We start from the raw sequence: 26,218 nt of genomic DNA, 5'->3' as shown, positions 1-26,218 counted from the left end.
GTCTGAAAAAGAAACAGATAATTATTAAGAATTTGCTAAATAACGGGGCTAATAGTTGAAAATACATCATTGAGCAGCTTAGTGGGAATGATGTCTAAGATGCAGGGGGAGGAGTTCATAACAGAGATTGTGTTCTCTAACACTGAAATCGTAACTGAGTAAAAAAGTTAGAATTAACATGGGAAATGGAACAAATGCAAGAGCCTGGCTGGATTTGGAACCTGATATCTTCACCCTATTTACAACTCAACATCAGGTTCAAAAAGACAAATGGAGGGACAATTAATAACAGTCAATTACCTTGAAGAGAACTTTGGGATTGTGGTTATTCCTTGATATTAGTTCAGAGAAGTATGCTGATCTCGCATCCTTAACTGCCTTGTGGTAAATTAACATTTGGTTTTAAGGGTGTTATGTGCTAATTCAGACATGTTGACCTTCCATTGTCGTTCTGATTTTCTACAGAGTCTTCTAAGGGCACAAGTGTGATCATTCAATCAGGGGAGGTTATTTGATTTTTGTTTCTTAGTTTTAAATGGGGCAATTTGGTCAAGGATGGATAAGCACTGATCATTGAATGAATTTTACACTGCATTCTGGACTGAGGGGGGGATAAAGAGGGATTAGGGGATGATGAATTAAAAGTATCACAGAATTTAACTGCAGAGCCAGCATTGAGAATGCAAGAGCATGTTTTAGGATAGTAACTAGAAATAGCTAGTTCTAGTGGGACTATGAAAATGACAGCTTTATGGTCAGATACAGGCATACCCACCAGATTAAGACATTCAAGAGAGAGAACAGGTAGGAGTACAAGGTTTAAGATGTGGTCTTTGGAATGTGTGGCCCAATTAACAAATTAAATGAGGTTAAAAGAGTCTATAAAATCCCCCCAAAAATTAATATTAAAAATGATATTAAAAATGAATATTAAAATCACCAAGAATAAGGACCCTGTCATATTTTGGCATGACAATAGATAGTTTTATCTTTGGGTTTTCTGACCTAACTTAATTAGGGGCGTATAAATTAAGATGCAGAGTAAAGGGGGAGGGCCAATGATTAAAAAACATAAAACCTCAAATGAGATAAAATTACCAAAAGTAACAGGATGGCACTTAAAATGTAACTTATAAAAAACAGCGAGGCCACCCCCTCTTCCAGATGGCCTGGGACTATGAAAATATGCAAAATCAGGGGGGATAGCCTCAATCAGGGGAACAGTGCCCCCTGGCGGCAGCCATGTCTCAGTAATCACAAAAAAGTACAGATTATTAGAAACAATAAAATCATTAATGATAAAGGACTTATTACCCAGCGATCTCACATTCAAGAGGCCAAAATTATTTGGTGTCAAAGCAGAATTATAAAACCAACGGGAGTACAACAAATAGGATGCAAATTGCTGATATTTGCTCCAGATATTCGGTTGTTGTTGTTTCTACTATTAGTTATGTTGCGTGGATGAGACGCACAGTGCCTAATAATAGTCTGTATGTGGAAAACTCCCGGCGAGAGGGTCAATGACAGATGAGGCCACCTGAGGGAGCCAGCGGGTGGAACAGTACCGTCGAGTACCACCACAGGTGAAAGCGGAGGCTCCGGGAGGGAAGCATGGGATGTTAACGGTCAGTCACATGGACAGGACTGTACGGCATGCTGCAAGTTGGCTGCTAGCATCCGGTTACCCAGCCTGTTTGGGTGGACTCCATCAGCTCATAAGAAGGCGAGATGATCCCAAAACATTAAAATTGTCAATAAAACCAATATTGTAAGCTCTGCAGGTGGAAACGAGTCACGTGTGCAGGCTGAGGATTCTGCTGAAATGGGCCAGTGTCGGAATACAGACTTTCCACAAGTACTTAAAAAGCTGAAATGGTCAATAAAATCCTTTTTGGTTAATACAGACTGCTGACAAGCTGCATCGTTTGTCCCCCACACGAACAATCACTTGATTGGTGGAGGATGGGAGTGAACGCAGCAGCCCTGGGAGTTTATTCAGGATATCAGGAACTGTGGCTCAAGGGAAACAGTGAGTGACTGCGTTGAGAAAACAGATGTTCCTGATTATGGAATCTCCAACTATTAATGTGGCTGGGGGGAAAAGAGGACGAGGAGAAGTCGGCGGTGGGTGTACACGATCCAAACTGTGAGTTGAAATCGCCAACTGGGGATGTGGTATCGGAGCAAACAATTGTTGTGATGAGGCAGAAAAATCAGCTCTGAGAATGGATTTCTCTGCTGGTTTGGGGCACGGAAGACTTTGAGAGCATCTAATCATGGCCTCTTTCAGGATCTTATGACGAGAAGAGGAGGTCATTACCCAGGATGAGGGCTGTTGTTTTGGCATCACAGTAGGATGGTGAGCCACCTGAACACTGCTAGCCAGCAGCAAGGTAGCTGCAGTGTCAGCAGGTGCCAGTTTCTCAGAAGGGCTCCCATCAAGACGTGTCGGAGCCACAGTAGCATCAGTTGGGTGGACTGGAGTGTCGTCGGATAGGGTCACAAAATGGCTTAGGCAAGTGGGTGAGGCAGCCCCATCAGAGCCTCTCTTGCGACCATGGACCACCACTTTGGCCCAGCATAACTGGTGGTTAGATGTCGAGCAGGAGGAAAGCCACGGACAAGTGGAGCTGTCCGTGGCCTGGTTGGTTGCACTGAGAGTAACAATCCATTTGGATTGGCCAGATACCACGTCCATGAAGCTGGTGAAGTCAATTTTATTTGTATAACCCAATATCATCAATTACAAATTTGCCTAAGGGGGGTTTACAGGAAAACAATATCCTGTCCTTAGACCCTCGAATCGGATAAGGAACAACTCCTTAAAAAAAAATATGAAGAAACCTCAGGGAGAGCAACAGAGGAGGGATCTCTCTCCCAAGATAGACAAGCAATGCATGTTGCGTTTACACAATTTAAAGAATACAAGATTGGAAGAAGATAACAGAATTATAATAGAATTATAAAATATATGAAGAATATGATGAGGAGGATGCCATGCAGTGTCCAGACGCCACTGGAACAGCCCAGGACCTGAGCCAGGGGCCAGCATCACCATGTAGACAAAAATAGGAGGGAACTCCATAAGAGGGAGTCCTTCTTATGGAGCCATCGAACATACTGTTTAAGGTCAGCGATCTTTCTATTTGCTTTCTTTAGAAGCACACGCTCCTCGCAGGGCAAAGTTGGCATAATTGTTTGGTTAGCTTAGCCACAAGCTAGAAACAAGCCACACACAACCCGGCGCTACAGAATCAGAGGCTTCAGTGCGATCAATTCAACGCTGGAGCTGATGATTGAATAAAATCCACCAAGGGGTTGCTAAGCTGTTAGTTATTAAAGTTAAACGCGAGCAGGGCAACCTTAGTGTATTGGAGAAGTTCACATAAATACAAATAGGAATGTGAATATGATAGGAAGAAAAAGTAACTGCGACAGCATAAATACAGAAAGATAGAGAGACAATTCCTGCTAGAGACAGACTCAGTGACAACAGCCAAGGGTCGCAAAAATGCCTTATGGGAAGAGGAATGTAGAATAATCCCGTAATCAACACAGCGCCCAGCTCTGTTACCGCCGCCTCTTGGGGACGAACAAGCAGCAGCTGTTAGGCTCCATTCCTAGCACGTAAAAACTAACCACACAGGGCAGGCTGCTGAGCTCTTTGTGTCCCCGCCAAGGGTGCTTGGATAGTCAACACAAACAAGTGACACTCAGCAGCCATTACAGTATATTCGCTCAATAGCCACTGTATAAACTTAAAGAGGGGAAAAAGAATTTTAAAGGAAAAATGGATAGATGGATTGGACCACCTGAATTTGTGCTGGTAAATACATACTATACGTCTAAATGTGTTGATACATGCTCAATAATCCAGGTAAGAAAATCAAAGAAGGTTGAATCAGTTCTTCTGATCATCACTTCATCTCGACAGATACACATCTGTCAAGAAACGTTGTATCCAGATGAACTGATTCAACATTCTTTGAAAAAAGTCTAAACCTTTTTTTTTTTTTTACCAATTTGTTTGTGTTTGATAACCCGTTTGTTAACTCGCTCTACATATTTATGATGTAACTAGTCAATCAATGTACACTACCGTTCAAAAGTTTGGGATCACCCAAACAATTTTGTGTTTTCCATGAAAAGTCACACTTATTCGCCACCATATGTTGTGAAATGAATAGAAAATAGAGTCAAGACATTGACAAGGTTAGAAATAATGATTTGTATTTGAAATAAGATTTTTTTTACATCAAACTTTGCTTTCGTCAAAGAATCCTCCATTTGCAGCAATTACAGCATTGCAGACCTTTGGCATTCTAGCTGTTAATTTGTTGAGGTAATCTGGAGAAATTGCACCCCACGCTTCCAGAAGCAGCTCCCACAAGTTGGATTGGTTGGATGGGCACTTCTTTGAGCAGATTGAGTTTCTGGAGCATCACATTTGTGGGGTCAATTAAACGCTCAAAATGGCCAGAAAAAGAGAACTTTCATCTGAAACTCGACAGTCTATTCTTGTTCTTAGAAATGAAGGCTATTCCATGCGAGAAATTGCTAAGAAATTGAAGATTTCCTACACCGGTGTGTACTACTCCCTTCAGAGGACAGCACAAACAGGCTCTAACCAGAGTAGAAAAAGAAGTGGGAGGCCGCGTTGCACAACTGAGCAAGAAGATAAGTACATTAGAGTCTCTAGTTTGAGAAACAGACGCCTCACAGGTCCCCAACTGGCATCTTCATTAAATAGTACCTGTGCTGTCCTCTGAAGGGAGTAGTACACACCGGTGTAGGAAATCTTCAATTTCTTAGCAATTTCTCGCATGGAATAGCCTTCATTTCTAAGAACAAGAATAGACTGTCGAGTTTCAGATGAAAGTTCTCTTTTTCTGGCCATTTTGAGCGTTTAATTGACCCCACAAATGTGATGCTCCAGAAACTCAATCTGCTCAAAGAAGTGCCCATCCAACCAATCCAACTTGTGGGAGCTGCTTCTGGAAGCGTGGGGTGCAATTTCTCCAGATTACCTCAACAAATTAACAGCTAGAATGCCAAAGGTCTGCAATGCTGTAATTGCTGCAAATGGAGGATTCTTTGACGAAAGCAAAGTTTGATGTAAAAAAAATCTTATTTCAAATACAAATCATTATTTCTAAGCTTGTCAATGTCTTGACTCTATTTTCTATTCATTTCACAACATATGGTGGTGAATAAGTGTGACTTTTCATGGAAAACACAAAATTGTTTGGGTGATCCCAAACTTTTGAACGGTAGTGTATGTCACTTTTTTCCTTTATTGATTTTACTGGGGGCGGCACAGTGGCGCAGTGGTTAGAACGGTCGCCTCAAGGCAAAAAGGTCCTGGGTTCGAGCCCCGGGGTAGTCCAACCTCGGGGATTGTCCCGGGTCGTCCTATGTGTGGAGTTCACATGTTCTCGCCGTGTCTGCATGGGTTTCCTCCGGGGGCTCCAGTTTCCTCCCACAGTCCAAAGACATGTAGGTCAGGTGAATCGGCCACACTAAATTGTCCCTAGGTGTGAATGTGTGTGTGTGTATGTGTGTATGTCGGCCCTGTGTGATGGCCTGGCGGCCTGTCCTCTCCCCACCTGCAGCCCATGGACTGCTGGGATAGGCTCCGGCATCCCTGTGACCCTGAGAGCAGGATAAGCGGCTTGGATAATGGATGGATGGATGATTTTACTGGGTTTCATTAACCTCTTCCTTCTTTTCCGGAAAGCACCTTTTTATACCGTTTTTGAGAAGGTGCTCCATAATGTTGTTAATACTACTTTAGATCATGGATTGGATCAAAATATGGATTTATGCATGATATTGAGTTTAACTGCCACTCAGGGTACTGAAAAGTACAAAGGGACCAAAACATTCAAGATTACAGTCAACGCCACGGTCTTGTTCACGGCAAATGGTCCTCAACCTCAAAACATGTGCCAGCAAGTGCAAAATATACGTGCATTTTCACTTCAATAGCGACATAAAATCACTTGGATACATAAATAAATAAATAAAATCAGTGTGTCTATTTACTAGAATTATTAACATATCCACATTTCCAGGGGTAATTCTCAAATCACTAGCTCCGGGGCTAAAGAGACCCGCTCGGTAAGAATAGCACCATCTGTGAAACTGATTAAGCTGGGTCAGAGAGGATATACAATAATACACATCCTCAGGTTGATTATTCATGGGATTCTCTGTGGCCGGCCCAAAAGGAGTCGCACTCATTCCTTTCGGCCCCCCTTTTCTGTAACCGACACAGACTTTACTACCGAGGATCAATAAACTGTCACTCCATTAAGGCCATTAATTCCCAGTGAACAGCGCACAGGCTGGTGGCCAGGCTGCAGCGCGTGACACTGGGGGGAGCAGGTGTGCCCTGCTCCGCAAGGGTGGCTCTCTATGAGAGGCTGTGAGCAGGAATCATCAGCCAGCATCCTTGTTAGCCACATGGGAGATTAAATGGAGGGCGTAAAGAGTGGAGAGTCGGTCAAGAAATGAAAGAGTATGATTTAATCCATTATCATCCAAAACGCTTATCCTGCTCTCAGGGTCACGGGGATGCTGGAGTCTATCCCAGCAGTCACTGGCCGGCAGGCAGGGAGACACCCTGGACAGGCCGCCAGTCTATCACACAGCCGACACACACACACATTCACACCTAAGGACGATTTAGTACGGCCGATTCACCTGACCTACATGTCTTTGGACTGTGGGAGGAAACCCACCCAGACACGGGGAGAACATGCAAACTCCACACAGAGGATGACCCGGGACGACCCCCATGGTTGGACTACCCCGGGGCTTGAACCCAAGACCTTCTTGATGTGAAGCGACCGCGCTAACCACTGCGCTACTGTATGGTTTAATATTTGTGGATATAGTAATAATAACAATAATAAATCAAACTTATATAAACATGTAGACATACAAAGAGGCCAGGCATCGTGGTGTTCTCTCTCCCTTAGAATGCGCTTGTATTTTAACAACATAATGAGAGGGAGAGGAGATGGAGAGAAAGAGTTAAATTGATAAATTGATAGTGATTAATCTTCGGGACTCTGCTCTTTCAAATAATGGCTGCTTACATGTTGTGCAATGTGCTTCATAATGAATCTTTGTGACTTGTCCTTGGACAGCACAGTGGGTTTTTGGTTTTATATTTTTTATATTTGAAACAGCCTACTGAGATGTGAATACAAGCTACCGCTACATGTAGATGAATGATTATACAAGGCCCAGTACCTAATGCAGCATTTTTTTTCTTTTTTAGATTAGTTTTTGGCATTTTTCGCCTTTATTTGACAGTGATAGTCGAGAGAGAGACAGGAAAGGTGGGGCAGAGAGAGGGGATGACATGCAGCAAAGGGCCCGGGCTGGATTCGAATCCAGGCCGCTGCAGTAAGGACTCAGCCTTGTGTGGTAGCCCTCTAGCAGGTGAGCCACCAGGGCGCCCCACCTACTGCAAATTTTGTGGCAATACAATGAAATTGCTCATGCACAAGTTTGGAATTAAGGACCCATGCATGTTTACACACCACCCAACAATGCAATATAGGGGCGTCCAGGTAGTGTAGCGGTCTATTCCACTGCTTACCAACACGGGGATCGCCGGTTCGAATCCCCGTGTTACCTCCGGCTTGGCTGGGCGTCCCTACAGACACAATTGGCAATGTCTGCAGGTGGGAAGTCGGGTGTGGGTATGTGTCCTGGTCGCTGCACTAGCGCCTCCTCTGGTCGGTCGGGGCGCCTGTTCAGGGGAGGGAGGGGGAACTGGGGGGAATAGCGTGATCCTCCCATGTGCTACGTCCCCCTGGTGAAACTCCTCACTGTCAGGTGAAAAGAAGTGGCTGGCGACTCCACATGTATCAGAGGAGGCATGTGGAGGAGGCGGAGCAGCGACCGGGATGGCTCGGAAGGGTGGGGTAATTGGCCGGATACAATCGGGGAGAAAAAGGGAGAAAAACAAATAATTATTTTTTTTAATTTCTTTTTTTACCGGTTGTGTGAACGCGTACGGTGGGGTGAAGAAGAGGATAACATCCTTTCAAGGATAACAGAGGAGCCAGTGAGAAGGCAGGGAGGAGCAGGAGCAGTTCTGTCCTCCACACAATCTCCTTTTCTTTATAAAAAGAAGAGAGTTTTAATATTTCCTCTCACAATCATGGGAAAGCATATTTTGGGATGTTAGTCTCAAACCTATCGGTACACAACAGGGGCACAGTGGAGACATTCATGGAACTTGCTGTGGACCTGTTGTGTTTACACAGAGTTCCGAGCGAGCTGTGAATGAGCCGTCGTTGGCTCCGTTTCTCGTTCCGTTGAGACTGAATCTGTTTTTTTCTTACTCATTGTTGACTGAGTAAAAAAAAAAATCCTAATGATAAATCACAGAAAGTTGAATCAGTTCATCTGGACACAACATTTACTGAGAGAAATGTATTGTATAAACAGTACAGTGGCATAACGACCGAAACCAACAATCAGTTTCATATGCAAATTAAGGGGGCCATTAATCAGAGTTTCAATGGCCATGTGTCCTATTCACAGAGGATCTGGGAATGGCCGTTATCACAGCATTGGAAGATGGCGACAGGTGTAGTTGTGCACATGAAACCGATCGATGGTTTCGGTCGTTATGCCACTGTATTTTTTTGGGGGGGGGGGGGTTCCCCCTTTGTTCTCCCCAATTGTATCTGGCTTATTATCCCACTCTTCCGAGCTGTCCCGATCACTTCTCCAACCGCTCTGCCAATATGGAGAGGGCTGCAGACTACCACATGCCTCTTCTGATACATGTGGAGTCGCTAGCCCTTTCTTTTCACGTGACAGTGAGGAGTTTCGCCGGGGGGGGGGGGGGCGTAGCGCATGGGAGAATCACGCTATTCCTACCAGTTCCCCCTCCTCCCTGAACAGTTGCCCTGACCGACAAGAGGAGGTGCTAGTTCAGCGACCAGGACACATACCCACATCCGGCTCCCCACCTGCAGACACGGCCAATTGTGTCTGCAGGAATGTCTGTGAATGTTCTCATTCATCCAGGTCATGGTTATCCAAAGGAGTTGAATCAAGTGCAACTGGACTTGGTATATATCCGTGAAGACATTTCGCCTCTGATCCAAGAGGCTTCCTCAGTTCGTGCCTTTCTGACTAGACCAAGGTAGTCTGACTGGCTGGTGATGAGACTCAGATATTTAGATTAAACATCGGGACACAAAGAGCCACGCATATCAATAGCTCTGACAACGACTCCTAGAGGCTAAATATCTGAGTCTCACCACCAGCCAGTCAGACTAGCTTGGTCTAGTCAGAAAGGCACGAACTGAGGAAGCCTCTTGGATGAGAGGCGAAACGTCTTCACGGATATATACCAAGTCCAGTTGCACTTTATTCAACTCCTTTGGATGTCTGTAGGAATGCCCGATCAAGCCGGAGGTAACACGGCGATCCCCGTGTTGGTAGGCAGCGGAATAGACCGCCATACCACCCGGATGCCCTTGCCACTGTATTGTTTATAAGGGTGGGGATACCTGCAGTCAGTTGAGACTGAAGAGGTCAGTTATGCCCCTTTTCCACTACACGGTACCAGCTCGACTCGACTCACCTCTGTGTTGTTTTCCATTACCATAACAGTACCCCCCCCCCCAGTGTAGCTGATCGTCATAGCGACGCATGGTTTTCAATTTCAAAATCTTTTAAGATAACTCCGCTTCGATATTTAAAAATGCCGGGTGATATCCCATGCGAGCATTGATGACGCAGTGACGCGTTTCTCTGACCAATCAGAGGTCGGCATTGATGTTGGTACCCGCCCCAGTCTCTTTTGGAACCTCGACAAAGGTGGTACCAGGAAATTGGTAACGCTTACCAAAATGCCAGTACTTTCCAGTAATGGAAAACAAGAAAGGGCGAGTTGAGCCGGTGCCAGGTAGTGGAAAAGGTACATTAGATGAGCGATGGAACATTTGTGTCTCAACAAACGTGCCCAGAGGAACTGATTCAACTTTCTGGGATTTCCTTATTGAGCTTGCATAAAGAGCGAATGATAAATGTGAAATTTTGTTCTAAAAGCAGTTGCTCACCCCCCTCAACTTCTGTACGTATTCTCATTAGTACAAAAACTCTGCGGGATACAGAGGAGAGAACGCTCCCGGCACATCTGGTCCGTGGGAGCAAACACGTGGTTCAAGAGGTGGTAGCCATTTTCCTCCGACTATCTCTGGGCGCCAGAACTTCAGAAACAATGTTGAGGTGCAACGTGTTTTGAGGTCTTCCGTTTGCTGTCAGTATTCGCCCATGTCAGTGCTGTGTGCTGTCACCGGAATGAGGTCACGGGGTTTAGAGTCTGACTAAAAATCCTCTCCTGCACCAACCCTGGTCAAAATAGTGCCGTGTTTGCAAGGAAAGAAAATATGAAGGATTTCCTTTTTGTCCCCCCCATCAGCATCTGCGTACTCCAGTGAGAGATGTGAGGGGAGAGGAAGGAGATGGAGCAGATAAAGAGTGGATGGGGATAAGAGCCTTGGGGTTGTCAGATGCCTCAGAGTGGTGATTATCTAGTTTAGTCGGAAGGGAGAAAAATGAAGGAAAAAAGAACAGTGAAATCAGATAGATAGATGGGTGGATGGATGGACGGATGGATGGATAGATAGACATGTGGATGGCTGGATGAGTGGATGGATAGATAGATAGATGATTGATAGATAGATAGATAGATAGATAGATAGATAGATAGATAGATAGATAGATAGATAGATAGATAGATAGATAGATAGATAGATAGATAGATAGATAGATAGATAGATAGATAGATAGATAGATAGATAGATAGATAGATAGATAGATAGATGGATGGCCGGATAGATAGATGGATGGCCGGATAGATAGATAGATGGATGGATGGATGGATGGATAGATAGATAGATAGCACAAACAAAAAACAGACAGCGGGCAAGAAAGCTTGATCATGAGTACAGACAGAGAGATGGAAGAGCAAGACATGAATTGAAAGCGAGTGAAAATTAGAGGGAAGGACTACTAATTCATAATTCATCTTGGCAGTAGCAACATTAAAAAAAGGCGAACATAAAAGTACTACATCTTCTTTCAGCTCATTCCCCATTTCCCATGGGGTTACCACAGCCCGTGGTGAGGAAGACCCGGGTTCACGTCCCGACTGCCCCCTCGAATTCGCTACACTGGTGTCACAAGTGGGATGGTGAGACTGTGAGTCCATCGGAACCGTGTGCGCTCAGAGGCGCGAGGGAGCTGGTACGCTGAAGTGCGGGGACGCGCTTCCCGAGGGAGGGGGGTAGTGTAACGAGCATGAATGACTAGACTCGCTGGCCGGTTGGCTAACGGGTCGGACCCTTTAGTCGACTGGTTAACGTAGCTGCCAGTGGTGTGGGAGACCTGGGTTCGCGTCCTGGCTGTGGTGGTTTCCGGGTGCCCCCTGAATTCGCTACATACCCCCCCCTCCCCCCGGCAAAAAACAAAAACAAAAAAAAGCTTAAAACTACAAAATATAAACACAAAATAAGAAGAAAAAAACCAACAAAATTATTTCCCATTGGAAATTAATAAACGATGTGCTCATAGACTACTACTACTACTATTATTACTTTCAGCTGCTCCCGTTAGGGGTCACCACAATGGATCATCCGTTTCCATCTCTTCTTGTCCTCTGCATCTTCCTCTGTCACACCAGCCACCTGCATGTCCTCCCTCACCACATCCATAAACCTCCTCTTTGGCCTTCCTCTTCTCCTCTTCCCTGGCAGCTCCATATTCAGCATCCTTCTCCCAGTATACCCAGCATCTCTCCTCCACACATGTCCAAACCATCTCAATCTTGTCTCTCTTGCTTTGTCTCCAAACCGTCCAACCTGAGCTGTCCCTCTAATATACTCGTTCCTAATCCTGTGCTTAGGAATGATTATATGAGAGGGACCGCTCAGGTTGGATATGCTCGTAGACTACAAGAAAAAGGTAGCGCAGTGGTCTATTCCGTTGCATACCACCATGGGGATCGCCAGATCGAGTCTCCGTGTTACCTTACCGCTTGGTCGGGTGTCCCTATAGACACAATTGGCCGTGTCTGTGGATGTGGGTATGCGTCCTGGTTGCTGCACTAGCGCCTCCTCTGGTCGGTCAGGATGCCTGTTTGGGGGGGAGGGGCTGGGGGGAGTAGCGTGACCCTCCCACGCGCTACGTCCCCTTGCGAAACTCCTCACGGTCAGGTGAAAAGAGGCGGCTGGCGACTCCACATGATAGTCTGCAGCCCTCCCCGGATGAGCGGGGGGGGAGGGTAATTGACCAAGTGCAATTGGGGAGAAAAAAGAAGAAGGGGAAATCCAGAAAGAAAAAAAAAAGGAAAAGAAAAAAGAAAGGGAAAAAACTCTGCTGTATTTTCCTGTATTAGGGATCAACTGTGATAACAGACTGTGTTGCTGATGCTTAGTCTTTTGCTTTCAGGACATAAAGACAGAAAACCTGGAGATAAATGGGTTTTTTTTTTAAGCGTTTGTGGGATTCATCACATCATCTGTTCATAAAGGAGGATCATACTTTGTCAAAAATTTCAAGACTTAACTTCAGAGATGTGTTGTGTAACTGCTCATTTGTTGAGCGACAGCATCCAAAACCGAAAAGCGGTGATTCGATGGTGGTGAGATCGTGGTAACATTTCTCCCCACCCCTGCTCTAACAGGTTCCTTGGCTCTAGACTTCCAGGCAAATGGCCGAAGTTTGCCACCCCAGAACAGGCTTTTTTTTTTTTTGTGCTGTGCAAACACTCGAACCGATTCAAGATCAGGTTAAGGAGCTGGCATGAGCAAGGGCGAACTCCTGCCCCCACCCCGTCAGCCGAAAAGAGGGTATCAAGCTTGTGTCATGTAGATGGAAAGTGGTGCTTGGTGAGTGCACAACTTAAGACAGAGAATCACTTACACATGTAAGAAAATGGAAAAAGAGAAAAGGGCCGTAAAGAGGCTGCTGAAACACCATCCGTCTGACTCCAGCACCTCAGCGCATCTGCCCCCGGTGAAATACAATTATTGCCTCTTAACTTACTTGCAAATCCAAGTCTTGTCGACTAAGTTGTTTTATGTGCATCATTTTATTCACCCACTATACACGCTGGAAGGTGGTTTGGGTTGCCCGGGGAGGGGGGGCTTCCACATGCTCCAAGAACCCACTAAAACTTTGGATATGACTTTCATACGGAATGGAAATATCTGTGACTGTGTGCCTAACAGCGATGGATGTTCTGTGCTTAGCCGGCCGGCACCCAGAGAAGAAATGAGAGCTTTACTGAAGAATAGTGCCGCTTTAAATCTGTCAAGCTACAGCTGCACCGGGCTACTGGAAGAAAGCACAATTATACCTGGAGGTGGGAAAACAACAGAGACAGGCCGGAAAACAAGAAGTCAGAGAGAAAGAGATGGGGGAGAGAGAGAGAGAGAGAGAGAGAGAGAGAGAGAGAGAGAGAGAGAGAGAGAGAGAGAGAGAGAGAGTGAGCAAGAGAGAAGAGAGAGAGCAAGAAAGAATGAGAGACAGAGAGAGAGAATGAGACAGACAAAGAGAGAGAGAGAGGGAGAATGAGAAAGAAAAAGAGCCATAACATCATCATTACTCTCTTTCTCAAGACACCTGAGATAAAAAGCATGAGACTTTCTTGAGTGTTGTGGAAGACAACAGACAGAGAGAGAAGAGAGAATGAAAGATGGTAGCACAAAGAGAGCGAGACAGAAAGAGAATAATAATGATCATAATTACATTTATATAGTGCTTTTCTAGACACCCACAGCACTTCACATTGAAGGGGGTAACACTTCAACCATCACCAGTGTACCATATATTAACTTATTGATACTTATTGCCGCTTGGTCAAGAGACACACAGAGAGAGAGAGAGAGCGAGAGAGAGAAGTGTGGGATGAGATAGAAGTGAGGGATGGAGAGGAAAGTGAGGGATGGAGAGAGAAGTGAGGGATCGACAGAGAGAGAGAGAGAGAGAGAGAGAGAGAGAGAGAGAGAGAGAGAGAGAGAGAGAGAGAGAGAGAGAGAGAGAGAGAGAGAGAGAGAAAGAAGTGTGGGATGGAGAATGGGAGGTGTGGAGAGGGAAGCGAGGGATGGAGAGGGAAATGAGGGATGGAGAGAGAGAGAGAGAAGTGTGGGATGGAGACAAACATGAGGGAGGGAGAGGGAAGTAAGGGATGGAGAGCGAGAGAGAGAGCAAGCAAGCGAGCGGTGTGCTTTTTTTTTTTCAAGGCAGGTTGTGGAGTGGCACTTACTTCTCTATGAGGTCTAGTGTCACCCCTGGTACCAGCTTGGCACTCTTCTGCATACAAAACCTGAAGAAGCAGAAACAGACATGGCACAGCTGTTGTTAAACTGCTGGATGCTAAACAAGTATTCACAGCCAGCCAAAGCAATAAAAAAATGCTTGGACTACACAATACATATTTTATGACGTGCGGGAGACCGTAAACCAAAAAACACTCATGAAAAATGAGAGAGATTTGCCAACTGTGTCCATCGGGCGTTTGATGAGTGTGTTTTGGCCGACTTACAATCATAAGGGGGGGCAGCAGGCAGCACAAAACATTGAATCACATTTCTAAATGTCGGGTGCGGGGTCATTGTTTACAGCGCTCGGTTAGCTCTGACAATTTGGGCCAGCTGTACGTCACAGCAGGCTGGCATGCCCAGGTGAAAGTGGACGCAACACTACTCCTGGTTAAACAGAGCTCCCACTTACACATCACCCACCAGGGAATAAGTAAGTCTGCATGCATACGTGTATTTTGTGTGTGTACAGATGACAACACCACCGCAGCACACTCCACAGAAAACCTCCAAAAACATTCTGAACACCTTTGCCGAGGCACAGAACCCTGGGTCTACCATTAAACCTCAATGAGACCCAGGTCCTACATCAACCTTCACCCAACCAACCATCTACCCAGCCCACCATAAAAGCGGACAACAAAATTCTTGAAAACGATCACTTCCCCTACCTCGGCAGCCTTCTCGTCTCAAAAGCTGACATCGACTCTGAGTTTAACCGTCGCCTGAGTCGTGCCAGTGGCGCTTACGCCAGACTCAGGATAAGAGTCTTTGAAGACCTTAAGACCCAAACAAAACTCCTTGTCTACAGAGCTGTTGTTCCTCCCACCCTGCTGCATGGAGCAGAGTCATGGGCCATCTACAGCAGGCACCTGAGAACCCTGGAACAATACCACCAAAGATCCTTACAAAGGATCCTGTGGATCAGCTGGAAGGACAGACGCACAAACATCAGCGTTGTGGAAGAAGCCAACATGACTAGCATCACTACCACAATAATGCAGCACCAACTCCGACGGACAGGCCATGTCATCTGCATGTCCAACACACGTCTCCACAAACAGATCCTGTACTCCCAGCTGAAGGAAGGTCAGCGAGCTCCCAGCAGGAAAAAGAAACGTTTCAAGGACAGTATCAAGACCACTCTGAAGAAATTCAACATCACATCGAGCAACTGGGAACACGTTGCACTGGATAGGCGCTCCTGGGAGAAATCTGTGCAGGAAGGAGCTGCACGTCATGAAATGAAACTCCACCATGCCGCAGAGAAAAAGCAACAGCACCGCAAGGAGAGAGAGAAAAAGGCTCAACCGCCACCACTTTCCCCTGTCCACACTGCACCAAGGTATGTGGATCGGCCTCTCCAGCCATCTGAAGACCCACAAGTAGACAACCCAACAGAGAGGACAGTCATACTTGCTACGAGTGACCGCTGATGATGATGTGTGTATACACGTCAATCAAATTTCAGCATCAGAAACCATAAACCCAAGGAGGGGATGCAATTTGGGTGAACAAAGCACAAATCTCAGTACAAAGATTGCATTTTTCATAGCTCCCAAACACCAAAAATCAAGTTCAAAGTTGGATTGGACGAGTCTGCATATAGACGGGAGGTTGATCAGCTGGCCCTCTGGTGCGGCCATAACAACCTGTAGCTGAACACACTCAAAATTGTGGATATGACAGTGGACGTCAGGAGGAGCCCCCCTAGTACTGCCCCCCTCACCATACTCAACAGCACAGCGTCTGCAGTGAAAACCTACAGATTTCTGGGTTCCACAATCTCCCAGGACCTTAGGTGGGCATCCAACATAGACACAATCCTCAAAAAGGCCCAGCAGAAGATGTACTTTCTCCACCAGCTCAAGAACGTCAACCTGCCTCAGGAACTGTTGATTCAGTTCTACATTTCAATAATCCAGTCTTTCTTCTGTCTCAGGTTAGGAGTCTGGGTGTCATCTTGGACAGCACATTATCATTTGAAGCTCACATCAACAAAGATACTCGGTCTGTATACTTCCACCTCCGCAATATTAATCGTCTTCACTCGTCACTTACACCTAAAAGCACCGCCATACTCATTCACACCCTGTTTACATCCCGTATTGACTACTGCAATTCTATCCTGTTTGTTCTTCCCCTCAAGTGTCTTCATAAATTTCAACTGGTCCAGAAATCAGCTGCCCGTATCATTACCAGAACACCATCTATAGATCATATCACTCCTGTTCTTCAGCAACTCCATTGGCTCCCTGTTAAATACCGTACCGACTTCAAGATCTTGCTTCTCACCTTTAAGGCCCTTAATAACCTAGCTCCTTCATATCTTTCCAAACTCCTTCATATCCACACACCCTCCCACACTCTCAGATCCTCCTCTGCTCTCCAACCCACTACACCATTGGCCCGTTTGACTACCATGGGGTCTACAGCCTTCAGTCATTCTGTCCCCTGCCTATGGGAACTCTCTCCCACAAGATATTCACAACATTGATTCTCTTTCAACCTTCAGATCCCATCTCAAAATGTACCTTATCAAACTGGCATATTCAGTCTGATCCAAGCTTCATTGAGTTTTGTGCAGATGGTGATTTTATACTTATCTGTTGTATTAACTTTTTATTGTCTACACTGCTTTGTTTTGATTTTATGCTGTCTGATACAGTGCTGCTTGTTTTTTTTAACTGGGTTCTGTAAGGCGTCCTTGAATGCTCTGAAAGGCACTCACAAATAAAATGTATTATTATTATTACCCATCACTGCCTGGTTTGGTTCGGCCACCAAAGAGGACAGGGACAGACTACAATGGACAGTTAGGTCTGCAGAGAAAATCACTGGTGCTAACCTGCCCTCCATTCAGGACTTATACACCTCCAGACTCAGGGAACAGGCAGGCAACATCACTGCAGATCCATCACACCATGGTCACAACCTGTTCCAACTCTTCCCCTCTGGCACATGCTACAGAGCACTGTACTCCAAAACAACCAGATACAAAAACATTTCCTTTCTGGGTGTCCGGGTGGCGTAGCAGTCTATTTCGCTGCCTACCAACACGGGGATCAGCGGTTTGAATTCCCGCGTTACCTCTGGCTTAGTCGGGCGTCCCTACAGACAATTAGCCATGTCTGCGGGTGGGAAGCCAGCTGTGACTACGTGTCCTGGTCGCTGCACTAGGGCCTCCTCTGGTCGATCGGGGTGCCTGTTCGGGGGGGGGACTGGGGAGAATAATGTGATCCTCCCACGCACTACATCCTCCTGGCAAAACTCCTCACTATCAGGTGAAAAGAAGTGGCTGGTGACTCCACATGTACCGCAGGAAGCATGTGGTAGTCTGCAGCCCTCCCCACATCGGCAGAGGAGGTGGAGGAGCGACCAGGACGGCTTGGAAGAGTGGGATAATTGGCCAAGTACAATTGGGGAGAAAAAGGGGCAACCCCCCCCCCAAAAAAAAAATTGTCATTCAAATGAACGCTTAAAACTGTCAAATAAATCCAACCATTTTGTCTATACTGTACTGTACATTGTACATATACTGGTACGCGCTGTCATGTCCATCTACCTCAGGCATGTATGTAAGTAACCTGTTAACATCCATTTCAACATCTCTGATATATTCTCTACACCATTGCACCTTATCACCTCTTCTTTCACCTGTATAAATAAGTCAATTCTTGTGTATATATCTGAAGATTGCTGTGTTGTTATTCTATGTTAAGTACACCGAGGCAGCCACGAAACCAGAGTCAAATTCCACGTATGTACAAACCTACATGGCCTATAAACACGATTCTGATTCTGAGACGGGTGAAAAATCTGAGTAGAGCAGCACTATCACCTCCTTCATCCATTGATTTGGAAAAAACTAGCTAGTCCGTGCAGCATGTTCAGCTAGTAACATGGCACGCTGCGCCTGCGTGGCTACACAAATTATGTTGAACTGATTATAAAATGACGGTAAATAAGATGAAAACTCGACATGGTATGATAACCATCAGGAATTTTATCAAAATATATTGAAAAACACGGTAACCGTCCCATCCCTATTCATGGATTAGCTTTTGTAATGAATATGGCAAGCAAAAATATTAAATAGGATATTTTTTTCAGTAATTCTTCAGGATTGTGGGTTTGTTCAATCCTTTTTTGTGTAAATTGGCTAGACCTCTCATTCACTTTGACCCTTCAGTTTACATGACAGCGGGTGTGGCGCCGAGGCCTGTGAATATTGTGGGCTTGCATGAGGTTGGATTAGATGCCATTACACAGAGGAGGTTAGATGTAACAATATTCAGAAACTCCAGAGACATGTCCTCTAAGACAGACCACAACCTATACTCATATCAGACTGTGAAAAGAGACTACTGCACATTAACGACTGAAACTTGGATATTTCTATTCTTCTCAGCTTTAGAGAGGCACATGCTTGTTTTTTTTCTCATTGACCAGTTCACACTATACAAGTCTTGTCCACATTCCAGTCATAAAAATTAAAGTATCCCAGCAGTCATTGGGAAAGCAGGATAAGCGGTTTGGATAAAGGATGGATGGATGATATGATCGTGGCAGCTCTGACTGCTCAAAAGCCTGAATGGGCGGTGAGCAATTTCAATCTTTACATCGCAAACACAAGATAATCTGCACTGACTGGCCGTGGTAACCTGCAATATAATGCTCCGGCTGGTGCAGACTTTACATGATCTTGGATATCTTTGTATCGGCCAAATCGTGGTTATAATTGGCCTTTAAATCATCTCATGTGTTCCTGGTTTAAGTTCACGGTTGCTTGAATAATGAGCCACAGCACTGGTCTGAGACTGCCCAGCATTATGACTGTCTTGTGTTATCATTCAACTTCTGTACTTAGAAAGCCTTCATGTTCTCTGAGATTGTAATGCCGCTAAACATGTTAACAGCCCGTCGTGAGCATGAATACAAACTGAACTGCCTTAGTCTTTCACTCTTAAGGGTTATAATAGCAATGCCTCCTCAGTTTTAAAAAAAATTATTATTATTATAATTGGCAAAGGGTTCTTTGCCAATGTTACTTCTACAGCTTTGAAGGTCCCGAAGAGCACAGTGGTCTCCATCATTCGTAAATGGAAGAAGTTTGGATCCACCAGGACTCTTCCTAGAGCTGTCCGCCCAGCCAAACTGAGCAATCGGGGGAGAAGGGCCTTGGTCAGGGAGGTGACCAAGAACCCGATGGTCACTCTGACAGAGCTCCAGCGTTCCTCTGTGGAGATGGGAGAACCTTCCAGAAGGACAACCATCTCTGCAGCATTCCACCAATCAGGCCTTTATGGTAGAGTGGCCAGATGGAAGCCTCTGCTCAGTAAAAGGCACATGACAGCCCGCTTGGAGTTTGCCAGAAAGCCCCTAAAGGACTCTCAGACCATGAGAAACAAGATTCTCTGGTCTGATGAAATCAAGATTAAACTCTTTGGCCTGAATGCCAAACGTCACGTCTGGAGGAAACCAGGCACCTCTCATCACCTTGCCAATACCATCCCTACAGTGAAGCATGGTGGTGGCAGCATCATGCTGTGGGGATGTTCTTCAGCGGCAGGAACTGGGAGACTAGTCAGGATTGAGGGAAAGATGAATGGAGCAAAGTACAGAGAGATCCTTGATGAAAACCTGTTCCAGAGTGCTCAGGACCTCAGACTGGGGTGAAGGTTTACCTTTCAACACGACAACAACCCTAAGCACACAGCCAAGACAACGAAGGAGTGACTTCGGGGCAAGTCTGTGAATGTCCTTGAGTGGCCCAGCCAGAGCCCAGACTTGAACCCAATTGAACATCTCTGGAAAGACCTGAAAATAGCTGTGCAGCGATGCTCCCCATCTAACCTTACAGAGCTCGAGAGGCTCTGCAGAGAAGAATGGGAGAAATACCCCAAATATAGGTGTGCCAAGCTTGTAGCTTCATACCCAAGAAGACTTGAGGCTGTAATCGCTGCCAAGGGTGCCTCACCGAAGTACTGAATAAAGGGTGTGAATACTTATGTACATGCAATATTTCAGTTTTTTATTTTTAATAAATTTCCAAAAAATTCTACAAAACCTTTTTCGCTTTGTCAAAGTCTGACACGGACCAGAAAACCGTACTTTGCAAAACATGTCGCACGCCGGTCCCCACAACAGACTCAAACAGCACTCGCCTCTTTTACCACCTACAAAAGAATCATGTCAAACAGTACGGAGAGAGTCGACAGATGAGAGCCGCAAAAGCACAGTTGAGTGCTCAAAACAAACCCCAGACTCAGATGTTGCAAAAGGCTTTTGCCCGTGGCACCATATGTCAAGCATCACAAAGATGGAAAGAGATAACGACTGCCATTGCAACTTAACTTTTTATATTTCATACATTAATATTTTATATTTTGTTACATGCTTACTTGAAAATTTGCGCAAAAGTTCCAAATAAAAAGAGAAAAATAACTAAATATCAGTACCTTTTATTTGTCGAGTATATAATTCAAAATGTAAGAAGAAGTAAGCCTTTCCATATGGTCATTTTATATAAACTATTTATTCACTGAATTTACAGAAAATGTGCTAGATCGTGATATGTATCATTGTGTGATATGAATGACCTAAACCGTGATATGTATCATTATAGTGATATGAATGACCTATATCGTCATATATTTATATTGTTATTGTGATATGAATGTCATATATTGTGACATATATCCTTATCGTGATACGAATGACATATGTCGTGATATATATTGTTATATGAATGTCCTATATCGTGATATATATCATTAACGTGATACCGTGAAATGCAACATTATCATGATATGCATGACCTATATCATATGTATCATTATCATGATATGAATGTCCTATATCATGATATATATCGTTATCATGATATGAATGACCTATATCGTGATATGTATCATTATCGTGATATGAATGTCCTATATCGTGATATATATTATCGTGACACTGTGATATGTATCATTATCTTGATATGAATTACCTATACCGTGATATGTATCATTATCTAGTAGATATGAATGTCCTATATCGTGATATATATCACTATCGCGATAGGAATGTCCTATATTGTTATATATATCATTATCGTGATACCCTGATATGTATCATTATCATGATATGAATGACCTATATTGATATGCATCATTATCGTGATATGAATGTCCTATATCGTGATATGTATCGTTATCATGATATGAATGACCTATATCAATACATATATGGTTATCGTGATATGAATGAACTATATCATGCTATATGTTGTTATCGTGATATGAATGTCCTATATTGTGATATGTATTGTTATCGTGATATGACTGACCTATATCGTGATATATGTCGTTATCGTGATATGAATGACCTATATTGTGATATTGTGGCAGACACTAGGGGCTATGCCTCTCACCCAGCAGGACTGTGAGCTGGGGGCGTGGTTTACGTTCCCGGGCTCGCCGGTGCAGGGTTGTTCCTGCTGCAGTTGGTTTTTGGAGTTGAGGAATAAACATCAAACTCGCCTTGGTCTCATGTGTTTTTCCTCATTCCTGCCACATTGGTGACCCCGAATTGAACATTTTTGGAGCAGAAGATGTGTGTGAATCCACTTCGGCCACGCCGCCCCAACTCTCACAGCCGGCCGTTCTCGCCGCGACTGTGAAACTCCCAAAGTTCTGGCAGACCGACCCGGCCTCGTGGTTCCAGCATGTCGAGGCGCTGTTCCACCTGCGTGGAATCTCCGCGGACGACTCCAGATACTCTTTGGTCCTCGCTGCGCTGGACCAGCAGTCCACACGCCGGGCCAATCTAGCTGTTGCGCGCCCCTCCGTAACACGATAAATACGTCGCCCTCAAACATCAGGCTCGCATAAGAGCCTACTCCCTCCTGCTAAGACAGACAGGTCGGCCGAAGGTGGCGGCCCACAGTTAGGTGCAGCTAACGGTTCGTCCATTGCGACGTTTGGCACAAGGTTGGTGACTGTTTGCTTCCACGGGCGCAATTTGGAGTGGGACTTTGTAGTGGCCGCCATTACGGTTCCTATTATCGGCGCGGATTTTCTGTGTGCTAATGGTCTGCTGGTTGATGTTGCAAACCGCCGTTTAATTGATGCTTCGTCTTTCGCCACTGTTCCGTGCGAGACAGGGGGAGCCGGGCCGGTAACACACGATAACTGTTTAGCATTAGGGGATGTTTTTCAGCGATTGCTGGCGGATTTTCCATCGGTGACTACGCCTGCCTTTTCCACCGCGGTTACTAAACACGGGGTAGAACATTTCATTCCCACTCTGGGACCGCCAGTTTTTGCGCGCGCGCGGCGCCTCTACGCAGTAAAATTGGCTATTGCTAAGGAGGAGTTGGCCATCATGGAGCGTCTGGGTATAGTGAGGCGTTCCAACAGCCAGTGGGCCTCGCCGCTTCACATGGTGCCCAAGGCGGATGGGTCGTGGCGGCCTTGCGGCGATTTTCGCCGCCTGAACAACGTCACCGCCAATGACCGCTATCCCATCCCACACATACAGGACTTTTCCATACGTCTGGCAGGTACCACTATTTTCTCTAAGGTGGACCTGGTGCGCGGCTATCATCAGGTTCCCGTGTGCGCAGAGGACGTGCCCAAGACCGCAGTGATCACCCCGTTTGGGCTTTTTGAGTTCATGCGCATGCCTTTTGGCTTGAAGGGGGCAGCGCAAACCTTTCAGAGGCTGATGGACTCGGTGTTGCGTGACCTTGCTTTCGTGTTCATTTATCTCGACGACATATTAGTGGCCAGTCCGTCAGCTGAAGAGCACCTGGCACACCTGAAACAGGTTTTCCGTCGTCTGGACGAACACGGCCTGATAGTCAACCCGGCCAAGTGTCAGTTTGGACTGCCGGTGATTGACTTCTTGGGTCACCGCATTTCGCCGCAAGGCGCGGTCCCGTTGCCTTCTAAGGTGCAAGCGGTGGCGGAATTTCCCCGCCCAGTCTCTGTTAAGGCATTTCAGGAATTCTTGGGCATGGTGAATTTCTATAACCGTTTCCTCCCTCGCGCTGCCCACCTCCTTCAGCCACTTTACGAAGCCCTGCGACTTAAGAAGGCTAACGACCCTGTCGACTGGACTCCCGAACAGGTCCAGGCCTTTGACGGAGCTAAGTGCGCCCTGGCTAACGCTGCCCTCCTCGCCCATCCCACACCCACGGCGTCCATAGCTTTAACAACCGATGCGTCTGACATAGCCGTGGGGGCTGTGGTTGAACAGCGTGTGGCAAATACGTGGCAGCCACTCGCATTTTTTTAGCCGCAAACTGCGAGATAGCGAGCGCAAGTACAGCGTTTTTGACCGGGAGTTGCTGGCACTGCACCTTGCAACCCGGCATTTCCGCTTCCTGCTGGAGGGTCGCCCATTCACGGCTTATATGGATCATAAGCCGCTGACTTTTGCCATGTTTAAGGTGACTGAGCCGTGGTCTGCTCGTCAACAGCGCCACCTAGCGGCGATCTCCGAGTTCACAACGGACATTCAGCATGTGGCCGGGAAGTCCAACCCTGTTGCTGATTGTCTGTCGCGTGAGCTTGTGTGTCCTGTGCACCTCGGTGTGGATTTCTCCGCTATGGCTGCCGACCAGCCCAGCGACCCGGACGTCCTTGCCCTTAGGTCAACGCGTACCGGTCTCAAGCTAGAGGACGCTGTGATGCAGGAAGGCAGTCCTACCCTCCTCTGCGATGTCTCCACCGGCCGTCCCCGTCCCGTTGTTCCAGTGGCCTGGCGCCGTAGAGTTTTCGATTCGATTCATTCCCTCTCGCACCCTGGAGTTCGGGCGTCGGTGAAGTTGGTCGGTTCCAAGTTCGTCTTGCCCGACCTCCACAAGGACGTCAAGGGGTGGGCAGCTGCATGTGTAGCGTGCCAGCGCGCTAAGGTCCACCAGCACACTAAATCGCCCCTCGAACCGTTTCCGATCCCGGCCAGACGTTTCGACCACGTGCATGTGGACCTGGTGGGCCCTCTACCTTCTTCACAGGGTTTTACGCACCTGCTCACAATGGTAGATCGGACCACCAGGTGGCCAGAGGCTGTCCCTCTATCCTCCACAACATCCTCGGATGTTGCACGCGCTTTTCTTTCCTCCTGGGTCGCCCGTTTCGGCACTCCGTCAGATATCACCTCAGACAGGGGCCCCCAGTTCGTGTCAGAGCTCTGGTCGGCACTTGCGCGATCCTTGGGTGTGCAGGTACACCGCACTACCGCGTATCACCCTCAGGCTAACGGGTTGTGTGAACGTTTTCACCGGTCGCTCAAGGCAGCGCTGCGCGCTGCGCTCTCGGATGGTAACTGGGTGGATCGTTTACCTTGGGTTATGCTCGGGTCCTAAGGAGGACCTCGACGCGTCACCCGCTGAGCTGGTGCTCGGTCAGCCACTCCGCGTCCCTGGGGAATTTTTGACTGGGAGTTCCGCTCCTCGACCCCGTCCGGCCGTTTATCCTTTTTTGTTCGACAGCACTCGGGTTCCAGGCCCCGTTCACCACTGTTTTCCGCGGTCGTTGGTGCCTGCAGAGCTCATGTCGGCTCATTTTGTTTTTGTACGGCACGATGCTCACCGCTCGCCCCTCCAACCCCCATACGATGGCCCATTTCGGGTTCTTGAGACGGGTCCTAAGGGTTTTGTGCTGGATATGGGTGGGCGTAGGGAGCGTGTCACGCTTGATAGGCTTAAACCGGCTCACAGGGTGGCAGGCGAAGTTGTGTTTCCGGCCCAGGTTCCCCGTCGGGGTCATCCTCCTTCCAGGACCCCGGCAGTGTCTTCATGGGTTCAGCGTTCTGCTTCTCAGCTGGCTTTGGACTGTGTTTCTCCTACTGTTTCGGCAGAGGGACGGCGCAGCCGTTATGGCAGGCTGCTTAAGCCTCCAGTGAGACACTAAGTTTCTTTCCAGGAGTCCCTTCTGGGTGTTCGGGGGGGGGGGGGGGCTGTGTGGCGGACACTAGGGGCTATGCCTCTCACCCAGCAGGACTGTGGCTGGGGACGTGGTTTACGTTCCCGGGCTCGCCGGTGCAGGGTTGTTCCTGCTGCAGTTGGTTTTTGGAGTTGAGGAATAAACATCAAACTCGCCTTGGTCTCATGTGTTTTTCCTCATTCCTGCCACAATATAAGATTTTGATAACATCGCAAAGCCCTATCTTCATTCATGTATATATCACACATCACTTAGCAGATAAAGCCAGCTCATGTGTGGGGTTTTGGTTTTATCAAAAGACATGACTTTGACATGACAATCTCTCTGCTCTGTCATGGCATTTAGATTTGACACAATAGAAAATAAATACAGACTTGCAGACTGTTCCTGGACTAACGGAAAGGAATTAAGCTAGACTTCTGTCAGCAGTGAAAAATATGACTGGGTGAAGGGCAGATTACTATATAATACAGTGGCTATAAAAAGTCTACACACCCCTGTTAAAATGGCAGGTTTTGTGATGTAAAAAAATCAAACCAAGATAAATCATGTCAGAACCTTTTCCATTTTCTCTTTTTTTAAATTGCAAACTATAAAAATAAACTGAAAAGCAATCAAAAAAATGTTAGGAGGAAAAAAAGAAAAATACTAAACTTACAATAACCTGGTTGGACAAGTGTCCACACCCCTAAACTAACACTCTGTTGAAGCACCTTTTGATGTTATTACAGAACTCGGTCTTTTTGGGTAAGAGTCTATCAACTTGACATCAGCTTGACTTGGCAATATTTTCTCACTCTTCCTTGTACAAACGTTCTAGATCCATCATATTGCGAGGGCATCGCCTGTGCACAGCCCTCTTAAGGTCACCCCACAGATTTTCAATTGGATTCAGGTATGGACTCTGACTGG

The 26,218-nt window shown here is 46.3% G+C and overlaps 1 protein-coding gene across 1 annotated transcript in view; it reads right to left on the bottom strand.

Annotated features, from left to right (window-relative positions):
• Positions 1-26,218, bottom strand: part of rptor (regulatory associated protein of MTOR, complex 1) — a 330,716-nt gene that overhangs the window by 151,520 nt on the left and 152,978 nt on the right. The window contains exon 8 of the mRNA XM_056279703.1: positions 14,312-14,371. Coding sequence (XP_056135678.1) covers positions 14,312-14,371 — 60 coding nt within the window. The remainder of the gene's footprint in view (positions 1-14,311; positions 14,372-26,218) is intronic.

Source organism: Lampris incognitus, chromosome 5 (genome assembly GCF_029633865.1).
Source record: "Lampris incognitus isolate fLamInc1 chromosome 5, fLamInc1.hap2, whole genome shotgun sequence".
Taxonomy (NCBI): Eukaryota; Metazoa; Chordata; class Actinopteri; order Lampriformes; family Lampridae; genus Lampris; species Lampris incognitus.
This window is presented reverse-complemented; position numbering and strand designations above follow the sequence as displayed.